The following is a 12,500-nucleotide window of genomic DNA, read 5'->3' as shown; positions in this document are numbered from 1 at the left end:
AAAGCTCAAACACCCAAATAGCAATCAACTAATGAACTAGTCAACAAAAATAGCATATTCGCACAACTGGATAGTATTTCTCTATACAGATAATGTCACAACCTGAAGTGATAAAGACTATAATAATTGAGAGCTACCAGACACAAAGGGTCACTTATTGTATGAGCTTGTTTGTATGACCCACTCAGGAGATGCGAATCCAGAGAGGCAGGAAGTAGCTTAGTGGTGACTGGGGCTGAGAAGGGTGTATGGAGGTTGAAGGCTGAAAGTTTCTTGGGTGTGGGTGACCTCAAATTGATTGTGGAGTATGGTGAATGAAATCTTTCTCAGTAAGGTCTTAGCAAAAAAAAAAAAAAAAGGGGGGGGGCGGGGTGATTACATATCGAATATGGCTGTCTCTCTCTGTGTATCTCTCTCTGTCTCTGTCTATCTCCGTCCCCCACCCCCTTCTCCCTTGTGAAGAATTCTCCTTCTGAATGAAAGTGTAGGGAGACTCCCAGGTTCTCTTTGGCAGCAAGCATCTTGCTTTCTTCCACTGACAAACAGGAAATGGCGATCACCGCTTCTAGACTGGGTAAGTAGCCTTGAGCGAGTCACTCTCCCCCTGCGACCTTCTTCTCTTAGCGATGTGGTCTGGCAAGAGGACCCAAGACGCACCACCTCCGAGGGCGCCGCCGGCTCGGATGGCTGAGTACCTGAAACCAGAGGTGTACCTCGTTGCAGAGCTGGCCGGCCCTGCGCTACCCGCGGGAAGGAAGCACGGGCCAGGCCAAGGGGCGGCCGCGCTGCTCATCCATCAGCCAGACGAAGAGCAGAGTCGCGCTCTCGGCCCTCTGTTTGCTTTCTCGCCAATTATTGCTGCACCGCGGCCCCTTTGTTGATACAGTAGTCCGAAAAAGTGCTAATGTTCATTTATCAGGGGGCCCGCCGGGGACTCCCTAGAGTTGCGATTCTTCCCAAAATATAAACATGGGGCGAGCGTCCCAGACAGAAACCCCCATCTGCTTCCCTGGCGCGGGCCAAGAGAGCGAGGCGTTGTTGAAGATAAAGCTACGGATAACGCTGCCTGTCTCCAATGGACGTCTCCCCGGCGCATTAATGACATTCCGGGTGATAGTTGCAGCTTATCTTTCAATTAATCATATATACCTTTCGCGGCTGATTGCAGGAAAAGGGGGGGGGCGCTCGGGCCGCGCTGGTCGCTTTTCAATCAATAATAATTTATTTACGCAGGATGCGCTGGAGCTATCCCGGAATTTGACTAATCCTAAAGCAGCAAGTCTTTAAAAGGCAAAGAAATAACTCCACAGATTTTTCTCTGTCTCCACCAGTCTCCTTTGTCTCTGTCCTTCTCAAATGAAGGTTGTGCCTTTCAGGGCGCAAGGCAGGTTGAGCCAGCAACCCTTGGGGAGAAAGACGCGCCCCTTCCCTGCCATTGTAACACAGACACAAACACACAGACACACACTGCAATATATATGTCCTTTGGTATTGATTTGAAGACAGCCAGGACAGAAGCCACGTTGCAAAGTGCTTTGGACAGCTCTCTAAAGAAACCCCCACGGGTCACCCCAATTCTGTTCTGCCTATTTGTCTCACTCTGTCCTGTTTCCTCCAGGAAGAGAAAGGCCAGGGCCTTTTCACCAAGGTTGTAGGGGTGGGAAAGTCACTGATTTTGTTCCAATTAGGAGAGTTGTCTTACTTTTTCTTGACACCTGACCCACAGATTTGTCAACTCTGGGAGCCCTTATATCCGAAAAAAGTGATAAATCCTCACCACATTGATTTACAAAGGAAACGTCCCCTCTCAAAACTAATTTTTAAAAAAGACTTAAAACAGGGAACCCGGATGCTGTCCCAATATAGCTCCCCCCAATTAAACGGTAATATTTCAGGCGTCGGCTCACACTAATCTTTCAAACTGTCATCGCGATCCGCAGGGCCAGCCGAGTCACTTAACAGGACTCCCAGGACCCTCGCCCGAAGCTGTTTTCAGCAAGACATTTAATTGAATCGGATGTGGCTCGTTTGCCAGACGTCACCGCCTGGGTGATAGACATCCCTCCAACCCACACAAACCAATCTTCAATCTCGGGAGGGTCCCGAGCTAGGTTGGCTCAGAACAGTAACTATAATGTAACCAGAAATTGTGGCAAGGGAGGAAAAAAACAAAACAAAACAAAACAAAAACACAAAAAGGCAAAGGCTTTGGACTGCTTGGAGAGGGGACACAGCGGAAGGAAGGCAAAGAGCACCAGCTTCAGGATGCTCCGTGGTCCCTGGGTTGAGATCTCACTATGGCTCCCAAGTCTGGCGCTGACCACTGGAGCCTGGAATTGGGCTTCACAGTCTGCCTGGGGCTCAGTCTCCTTCTCCCGTAGTTGAAGACAACCCAAGGCCTTGGGAGTTTGGGTTTGAGGAAAAGCAGGAAGGAACACAAATCAGGCCTTTGCTGGCTTCACTATGGCCCAGGTGGTTGCCAGCGCCCAATGGCCCACTGTCCTGCCAGGAGGGACAGTTCACACTCTGCACTCACAGAAGTTTTGGTCTCTGGACTTTGGGTTCATGACTTAAGAGTGACTTGTTTAGCTAACCTTTGACCCTACACTCACACTCTCTTTTTCTACTCCAAAAGCCTCTTCTCTGGTGGCCAACTCGTCCTTCATATCTGTGTGCCGTCTGACCCACAGATCCGTTCACTCTGGGAATCCTTATTCCGAAAACAGGTGATGGATCCTCACCACATGAGTTTTTGATTAATTTTGACATTCCCTTTGCAAATCGGTGTGGTGAGAATTTATAACCATCTGAGGAAGAGCCTTACCATATACCTTCGGTGGGGGAGGTTTTGCCTGGAAGCATGTGCCTTCTCTTTTTGAGATTACAGCAGGAAAAAGTCCCACTCTGCTGGGGTCTGGGAGGGCCCAAGTGTTCCTTAGATCCAGGCAGTTGTCTTAGTACACAACTTGGGCTCCTTAAACCCTGACAGTTTTCAGACAGAAGCAGCACTAGACTGAAAATCCCCCTCCACCTGCCTGCTCTGTCCTCTGCCCCGAGGAGTAGAAGCCCAGGAAGGCCCTGGAGGAGCGGGCTAGAAAGGGTCTGGGACTTTTGTGGTGGCCTAGGAGGGGTGAAAAATGAAGCAGCTTGGGCTTCAGGAGGATCCAGGCAGACACCCAGAAGGCAGCTCTCCTCCAGGAAGAGTCAATTCCCCAGCAATGCTTCTTTCTCTCTGGAGAGGTGCCTGGCCCCACCGCTTAGTCTGAAGCAGGTGGCCACTCCCATCCCACAATTAGCCACTTCACCTTTCCATTCAGCTCAGAACCCCTTGGGGCCCCTCTGGGTTCCTGGGTTGAATTTGGTCCTGTAGGTCAAATTAAATACCGCTCCCCGATCCAATTCTTAAACTCATGTGTTATCCTCCCAGAGCAACTGTCTTCTCTGTGTTTCTCTTTCTATGCAGGCTACTCTTAGGCAGACTTCAGTAAACAATATTGTAGTCATAGTCTTGATCCCTGAAAATAACTCCCCTCTTCTGGCTTTCAATCCATCCTCACCAGCCCATTCAGTGATACAGGACACAGTGCAAAGAATATTTATTCAAATCCTCGACCCACCCCAACCCTGCGTTTAGACTCAGCACAACAGAATCAAGTATTTTCTTTGAGTGCGTCTGGCTGGGATTTTCAGGCTAAAGAGGAGCAATCTCCTTGCAGGAGTAGGAGACTAGCCCAAATGTGTCGCGGCCCCTTTAAAAAAAGCTGAGCAGGATTTTTTTCCCATCCCTATGTCTATATTAGGTGACGCAGAACTGCCCGTCGCTCCTGTCATCCAGGCCCCTGGCCCAATGGCAGGCTGAATCCCCCCTACTCCAGCCTGCTCCCGCCTCTTCTGCCCCTGGTGCTCTGGGCTACCTGCTGCCGCGCGCCACATCCAGGGCAGAGAGGCGGGTGCGCGGGCGGGCGGCGGGCACCATGCGGGGAGGCTGTCCCCTGGGGTGGGCAGCACCACTCTCTGCTACCCACCTGGCGCTGTGAAACCTGCATCGCCACCATGTTCCCCAGCCCTGCGCTCACACCCACGCCTTTTTCAGTCAAAGACATCCTGAACCTGGAGCAGCAGCAGCGCAGCCTGGCGTCTGGGGACCTGTCTGCGCGCCTCGAGGCCACCCTGGCCCCCGCCTCCTGCATGCTGGCCGCCTTCAAGCCCGAGGCCTACTCTGGACCCGAGGCGGCAGCGTCCGGCCTGGCAGAGCTGCGCGCGGAGCTGGGCCCCGCGCCTTCGCCCCCCAAGTGCTCTCCTGCTTTCCCAGCCGCCCCCACATTTTATCCGGGAGCCTACGGTGACCCTGACCCAGCCAAAGACCCTCGGGCGGATAAAAAAGGTAAGGAGAACTTCAAGCTCTTCCCTTCTGGAATCGCTTTCATGCCCAAAACCCTGAGCCAAGAAACCCAGGCCTGACAGTAGCTCAGTCCCGGGTGAAGGCTGGGCGCGGGGAGTTTGGAGATTCCAGGCTGTCCCCAGGATCTTTTCGCCCCGCAGTCAGTCCGAAGTTTAGAGGGAACGCCGAATTTAGAGGGTCAAGAAAAAAGAAGAGAGAGAGAGAGAGAGAGAGAGAGAGAGAGAGAGAGAGAGAGAGATTAAAATGATGTTTTCGGCCTACAAAACCCCAGTAGGTTAGGGCCTTGTTCTTGGATCTGTTACAAAGTTAAGCTATCTAACAATCCGCGGTAGAACAAATCTTCGTATTGGAGAGTTAAAATCTCTTCCAGATTTGGGGGTATTTTGAGACACTGAGAACTGCTAAACCGAAAGCTTAGCCCCGCGTATCCTGGGCCTTGTGTAGCCCACCCTGCCTTTCTGGGCCTTGCCTCCTTTGTGCCAAAAGAGAGGAGTCTGGGGACCGGGTTGTGATTGTGAGATGCGATGCTGCGGATCCCAGGAGCTGGGGCTGGCTTTGTTTTTCTAGTACAATCTCCAGGCAGGATCCGGCAGAAATTCCTTCCTGGGAAATGTTGGGAAATACGGAACGAATAAAGACACTGAGAAGTGAAAAGCAGGCTTCCGAAGGTGGCCGAATACCAGATATCTCAGAGTAGGGAGAGGGGCTTCTGGCCAGCTCACAGAAGGAGCAGGGAAGTCCCAGGCCCAGATCCTGAGTTGAGTAAAGTCAGAGAGGCCCAATGGTTTCTGCGAGTTAGAGGACATTCCTAGGTTTTCTCTGGGAGCAGAGAGAAGGTCCAGGAACTTCGGAGAAGGACTGGAGGAGGACTAGAACTGATTGCTACCAACCGGAATCCGGCAGGGCTGGTGGAGAGGCCTCTGTCCTCCTCCGGTTACTGGGAAGTCCAGAAGCCCTGCCAACATCAGAGGGCAGATCTGCTGCTATAGTTCTTTAATTGCCTGTTTAAAGACAAGCTGACCACCCGAGGGGCAAACCGGAGTATTCCTAATGTAATTCACTCAGAACATCCTCATGACTTTATTTTCTTTGCAGCCAGAAAAGCTAAAGCTAAATCCCAGTCTGTTAAGAGAACGCTAACTATCCGGGGAAGGGGTCTGGGATAGGGCGCCCGAGATTTCTCTTGTTTTGTTTTGTCCAAGCCACTTAGGCATTTCCCAGATGCGCAATTGCGCCAACATCGAACTGTGCGAGCCCGTGCACTCGGCGATTAGCCTAAGCGGAGCTGGAGTCCGGCATAGGACCAGAGTGATACTCCCCACCACCCCACAAGGGCCCTGAGGTCCCCGGCCCGCCGCTCTAACCGGCCACCTCTCTGCCTCTCTTCCCCTTCAGAGCTGTGCGCGCTGCAGAAGGCGGTGGAGCTGGACAAAGCCGAGACGGATGGCGCCGAGAGACCACGCGCACGGCGGCGACGGAAGCCACGCGTGCTCTTCTCGCAGGCGCAGGTCTACGAGCTGGAACGGCGCTTCAAGCAACAGCGGTACCTGTCGGCGCCCGAGCGCGACCAGCTGGCCAGTGTGTTGAAGCTCACGTCCACGCAGGTCAAGATCTGGTTCCAGAACCGTCGCTACAAGTGCAAGCGACAGCGGCAGGACCAGACTCTGGAGCTGCTGGGGCCGCCGCCGCCGCCCGCGCGCAGGATCGCGGTGCCCGTGCTGGTGCGCGATGGGAAGCCCTGCCTGGGGGACCCCGCGGCCTACGCTCCCGCCTACGGCGTGGGTCTCAACGCCTACGGCTACAACGCCTATCCCTACCCCAGCTACGGCGGCGCGGCCTGCAGTCCCGGCTACAGCTGTGCCGCTTACCCCACTGCGCCCCCCGCCGCGCAGCCCCCCGCCGCCTCCGCCAATGGCAACTTCGTGAACTTTGGCGTCGGGGACTTGAACACCGTGCAGAGTCCCGGGATGCCGCAGGGCAATTCGGGCGTCTCCACGCTGCACGGCATCCGAGCCTGGTAGGGAAAGAGCCCGTTTGGGGCGCCCCGGAACGACTCCCACTTTTAGGAGAAGGGCGATGACTCCGGGGATGGGAAAGCTCCCACTATGCCCTGTCCCTCGGATTTCACACCCACCCTCGCGCAGGCCTGGGACCTTTCTCCGATCCATCCCTCTTTGTTGACGTAGCCTGGTGTCTGGGACCTGGCAGAGCCCTTCCAGGATCACGGGCATTCTCGACGGATTCCACACTAGGACCCGGAGCCTGGGCCGGGCGCCCGGGCCCTGGTTGCCTTGCCGCCGCCCACCTACCCGTATTTATGTTTTTACCTGTTGTAAGAAATGAGAACCCTCTTCCCATTAAAGTGAGTGCGCTAACGCACGCGGGCTTCTTTTAGGATTTCTGAGCGAGCGCAGAGGCCCCTCCAGGTCACAGGCATAGTTCACATTAATAGAACCTGCACTCATAAAAGCTGAGGCACCCCGCACCCCTCGTTAGGTGTTTCTGAAGTCCTCCGTTTTTGTTTTTGTTTTTTTTGTTTTTGTTTTCTTTTTTTTGTTTGTTTGTTTGCCTTTTTTTTTTTCCGGAGGGGCGGCCTTTTTTTTTTTTCAAGTTTACCCGCGGAGGGCGTGAGGGGTTTTATGATTTGCTTGTGAGCTAATGGGTGTAGAAGGAAGTTCAGCGTCTTCTCGCACCAGAGGAGTAAAAGCTGATCCTAGAGCGCCCATCCTCAGTCCAACGTGATTCACTGTTGCTGGGCGTCGAGGAGAGAGCAGCATTCTAAGTCGTCTGCTTAACGCCACAGCCCTTTTACCGATGGAAGAGCCAAGGACCCTTGTCCAACTTCCCTGAGACTCTGCCCCTCATTGGAAGCCCCTGGGGTCCTGTGCCAGCCTCAGGAGCTGTTTTCGGCTAAGCACAGAGGCTAAACCTAAACCGGGTGGGAGATGGTGCTCATATTTATCTCGGGGTGGGGTTGGGGGGTGGGGACTGTGAGAGTCCATGTGTGCGTTATGGGGCGATTCTCCAACCTGACTGGCATCTTCTCTTGGTATGGCAGTAATTTGACTGTAGTTAACACAGCTTCGATTGACCAACATAATCAATCGCTCTGCAGGTTTTACAGATGAGAGAACAGGTTTGATAAAATGGGGACTTGTAGTTGCGGGGCTTGCTTACTGGGCGTCCCAAGTTTTTCTACTTAAGCCTCTCTAACCCCAGTACTCAGGGCCGGATAACTAACCTCCGCTTGGAAATCCGAGTGGATGCTGGCTTTGTCCTCTTCGCTGCTCTTGAGCAGTGTGGCTAGGTCACAAAGTCGGTAGGGCCAGCAGCAACCCTATAAGCAGCCACGATATTGCTGTGAGTTTAGGTCTTGAGCTCTGCAGTGAGCCCCTGATGCCCGGCTTAGAGAGGCTGGGTCAGGAGTCAGCACTTTGCGGCAGTGGAAACCAAACAGCTTGCCTGTGTCACCTCCTAACCCCCATAGTGGAGGAGATGACATTAGGTGCTGCCATTTAGGGTCCTGGGGAAATGCAGAAGGTAAAGATGCAGTTGCATGCAAATAGTTGCCCATGCCAGGGTTCTGGGCTGGGCCGTGTGAAGAAAGAGAAAAGTGTGCCCCACCCCAACTCTCACGCACCTGAGGCAGGTAGCACTGCCCACAACTAGGGGGATGTATTCAGCTCAGCCCCTAGCCATCTATTTCCTGGGACTAAACTAATGCATCCTGCCTGTCGCCGCCGCCGCTACTGCTTACATCCCTGGGTAGCTGTAAATATCCTTAATGTATGATTGTCTGTTCATTTTGCAACTCATAACAGAGGTTATCACATTCATGCACTTTGTAGATGACAACATCCTGTCACAATGTCAAAAGGCCAGTGTGCTCTGTCAGGTTCGCTGCTGCCATTGCCACTGCAGCTGCTACTGCATGCAAGGCAATGTCCCACCTCCTAACAGCTCAGGTAGGGTAGCACTCCTCCACTGATCAGCCCAGGTGCCCAACACAGTCTAATTCAGAGTCTGGAAAATCCTCTGGAAATCCCCACATTCTCAAGGTTAGGTTTTTGCCTCTCTGGGTCCAGCAGAGGCTCAGGGCTGCCTCTGTCTCTCCCGCCGTATATTGTATATTTGTGTCCAATAACAACAGAATAAGGGTTTTTTTTTCTCACTTAATATTATAAATCACCTCTACTCTCCTCCCTTACCTCAGTGCGGGGGGGTGAGGGGGGTTGGGTGTGTGTGTGTGTGGGGGGGGTAATATCCAGAGCCTTGAAGGGTTTTTTTGTGATGTCTCCTTTGGAACTCCTCTCTTTCAGGGATCCAAAAACAAAACAAACAAACAAACAAAAACAAAAAACAAAAAAGACACTTTTTGCTTGCTTGCTTGCTTGCTTTTGGAGATGCGGTTTCTCTGTGTAGCCCTGGCTGTTCTGGAACTCAGAAATCCACCGCTGGGATTTCTTTCTGGTCTCCTCTGCTGGGTTTAAAGGCCTGCGCCACCAGCTACTTGGGATCAGGCCTATTTCTTTCTACTCAGGAAACTCAAGACAGCTGTGGCTGCCTGGTACCGATAAAAAGAGTCATCTAAAACTAGAGCAGAATTCTTTCTAGAATTTCTGGAACTTAATCCATTTGCATTTGCCTTCAATGCAGTTTCTCAACTGCATTCAGCTCCGGTCTGAGGAATTATTTTCTACTAAAGAAAGAGCCGGATGATTCTTGAGGCTCCTAAACCAGATGAATCCCAAGAAGACTTATTGCTCTCATTGGCCAGCAAAAGTCGGTTTTCTGAGCCCTGGAGTAGCCCTGAAGGAGTTTTCAGTCCCAGAGTCAAAGTAATCTTGGGTCAGGAGTGCCCTAAACTAACACCCTGAGCGCCCGCCTCTGGTCTCCCCTCCCCCATTCAAGTCCCTGTTAGTTTTGTTTTTCAATTGTAACATAAAGGATTTGTGCTGGACAAGAAGCTCCAACAATGACAAAGACAAAAGAAGGAGGGGCCGTCCAGAGGTGAAGAGGCGGAGCTCAGCTGTGGGGAGGTGCAGGTCTGGCGTCCCTCTGAGAGCACAAGGGAGTTAGTTTTATGTTTATTTTCAAAAAAACCTCTCTAACAGATCTTGCACAGATTACAAATATTCTGAGAAAAATAGTGGTAGTGGAAGAGGTGAACTCCTGGAATCTAGGTCCAGCAGGTGAAGCCAGGTCCTCCCTCCCCAGCCAGGCTCTGCTGCACCCAGCCCAAGGTTTGCCTGATTGGGACACTACCTGTCTTAATTAGAATAGTCCCGCCTTCTTTATTAACATCATTATTGTTGCTTTGTGTGTGTACACCAGGAAACAATTTTGTGTGTGTGTGTGTGTGTGTGTGTGTGTGTATGGGGTGGAGAGTTAAAAGGGGGATGGAGTGAGGAGGGAAAGAGGGAAGCGCGCGCGCGCGCGCGCTCGCGCACACACACACACACACACACACACACACACACACACACATTTTGCTTAAATTGTCCCAGAAGCCAACACCAGGTTGTGTATCTAAATACCAGAATTTAAACAAACAGAGGGGATCTTAGGACCCAGACCTGAGAAGCACCCACATGTGGCCCTTCAGGTCTTTGAGACTTTCCAAAACATTTCCTCCCAACTCTCCCTACCCACAGCAGGTCTTGGCTGGAGACAGCAGTGCATGGTACCCCAGTCTTTTAGACACATGGTGATTCAAGGCCATCTGTAATTTCAGTTCCTGTGGATGAGAACTGCATGCATGTGGTGACACCCACAGACATAAAATAAAAATAAAATAGAAGTTTCCCTTTCTCCTCACAAATCCATCAAATATTACAAATATCACCTTATTTGCCCTCGTTGAACCTCTCCCCTCCGTCCAGTTTCCTAACAGACTAGTACAAGCACCTAGAAACGCTCCTGGGGAAAGACTTGAGGTTTATAACATGTGAATGCTTGGTGCTTTAAGATGCCCCCACATGGCTCATGGATCCATGTAATCCTGAAGTGCTCAGGGTACCAGCATGCTCTCTGTAACTTCAGAGGTTTAGATGGGAAACTGGGCCGATTGCTCAGTGGTTAGAGCACTGGCTGCTTTTGTGGAAGACCTGGGTTTGTTCCCAGCACCCAGATGAAGTTATGACCATTTGTATCTCCAGTTCCAGTGGATCTGATGCCTCCAAAGACTCTGCCATCATGTGGTACACAGACATACATTCAAGCAAAACACTCAGACATATAAAATAAGAGCAAAGACGATATTTTTAAAAACAGAAAAATACAGAGAAGGTATGAAGGTCTAAGAATAGCCAAGATATTCATAATAAGTGAGGCAGGAGGATCTTTCCCTATCAGACAAGGAAACAGTTAATATCACAGGGTGACATCAGGGAGACAGACTATCAGTGAAGAAGAATGCCCAGAATCAGAACCACAGGAGCAGAGACAAGTGTGTTTCCGAAGATCAGTGGGGAAAGCGTGGATTTCCTATAAATGATCGTCACATCCCAGAGTTAACCCACCCCAGTCCCACCAATCCTCTGAGACAGGCACTTGACAATTATGTGGCTGTAAGTTTCCATAAAACACAGAGCCAATGAAATCAAGTCCCTACCTCACATCACTCACAAATCACATCTGTGTTGTAAATAAACCTGTGCAAAATAAGTCTCCCCAACATCTAGGGATAATGTAGAGCACAAGGCCAGAGGGAAAGATTTAAACCAGCGCTCCCTAAGACAGCAACACAGAGCAGGGCAAGTTGGAAATGGAAAAAGTGTTTGGCCATACATATGTATATGTACATGTACATGTATGTGTACATGTATATGTACATGCATATGCATATTCATATGAATATGCACATACATATGTGTATAATATGTGGATATATGTATGTATGCTTGTGTGTACATATGTATGTACATGTGCGTGTTCATGTATGTGTGTGTGTGTGTGTGTGTGTGTGAATGTGTGGTGTATGAATTGACACCCAGAACACATACTAAGACTCTGCAACTCCTCACTACTGTTGCACTCTAGTCTCTGGCTTCCTTGACGTTAGGTTAGCAGAGCCTCACACATTCCTGCCTCAGGGCTTTGCGCTAACTGTTCCTTTACTAGCAACGCCCTTCCCTAGATAGCTGCCTGGTGAATGTCTCCTCTCTTCAAAGTTTTACTTCAGTGTTACCTTATCAGAAGGTCCATCCTGGGTATTCCATTTGTTTTGTTTTGTTTTGTTTTGTTTTGTTTTGTTTTGTTTTATTTTAATTAAGACCGGGTCTATTATGTAGCTCTGGCTGCCTTGGAACTTGCTAGATAGACTAGGCTGGCATAGAACTCACAGAGATACACCTGCCTCAACCTCCCAAGTGCTGGTATTAAAGATGCGTGTGACTGTGACAGCCTTCTGGGTATTCTATTTAGGATAGCTATCTGTACACAGTCCTGGTGGCCTCTGTCTGCTATGATTTTTTTTTTTCTCCATTAACTTTTATGATGTCTGTATATTTGTATGCTGGGGATTGAGGCTTTACCACAGAGCTTAGCTCCAGTCCCTCCACCACTCTCTGAGGATCACTTTGTTCAATGATGTAATCTAGCACCAAGACGGTCTGGATGTGATGGATGGAAGGATATGTGTGATGGATGCATGTAATGGATGGATGATGGATGGATGGATGGGTGGATGGATGTGATGGATGTGATGGATGGATGGGTGGATGTGATGGATGGATGTGATGGATGGATGTGATGGATGTGATGGATGGATGGATGTGATGGATGTGATGGATGTGATGGATGGAAGGATATGTGTGATGGATGCATGTAATGGATGGATGTGATGGATGATGGATGGATGGATGGATGTGATGGATGGATGTGATGGATGGATGGATGGATGTGATGGATGGATGTGATGGATGTGATGGATGGATGTGATGGATGGATGGATGGATGTGATGGATGGATGTGATGGATGGATGTGATGGATGGATGTGATGGATGGATGGATGGATGTGATGGATGGATGGATGTGATGGATGTGATGGATGGATGTGATGGATGTGATGGATGGATGTGATGGATGGATGTGATG

At 50.6% G+C, this 12,500-nt stretch overlaps 1 protein-coding gene across 1 annotated transcript; it reads left to right on the top strand.

Annotated features, from left to right (window-relative positions):
• Window positions 1-3,806: 3,806 nt before the first annotated feature.
• Nkx2-5 (NK2 homeobox 5) lies at window positions 3,807-7,335 on the top strand. Its single transcript, XM_021150010.2, has 2 exons — window positions 3,807-4,384; window positions 5,798-7,335. The coding sequence occupies exons 1-2, from the start codon at window positions 4,054-4,056 to the stop codon at window positions 6,421-6,423; spliced, it is 957 nt and encodes a 318-aa protein (XP_021005669.1). The 5' UTR covers window positions 3,807-4,053; the 3' UTR covers window positions 6,424-7,335.
• The last annotated feature ends 5,165 nt before the right edge of the window (window positions 7,336-12,500 follow it).

Source organism: Mus caroli, chromosome 17, assembly GCF_900094665.2.
Source record: "Mus caroli chromosome 17, CAROLI_EIJ_v1.1, whole genome shotgun sequence".
Classification (NCBI taxonomy): domain Eukaryota; kingdom Metazoa; phylum Chordata; class Mammalia; order Rodentia; family Muridae; genus Mus; species Mus caroli.
The sequence above is the reverse complement of the archived record's forward strand: the minus strand, read 5'-3'. Positions and strand labels throughout refer to the sequence as shown.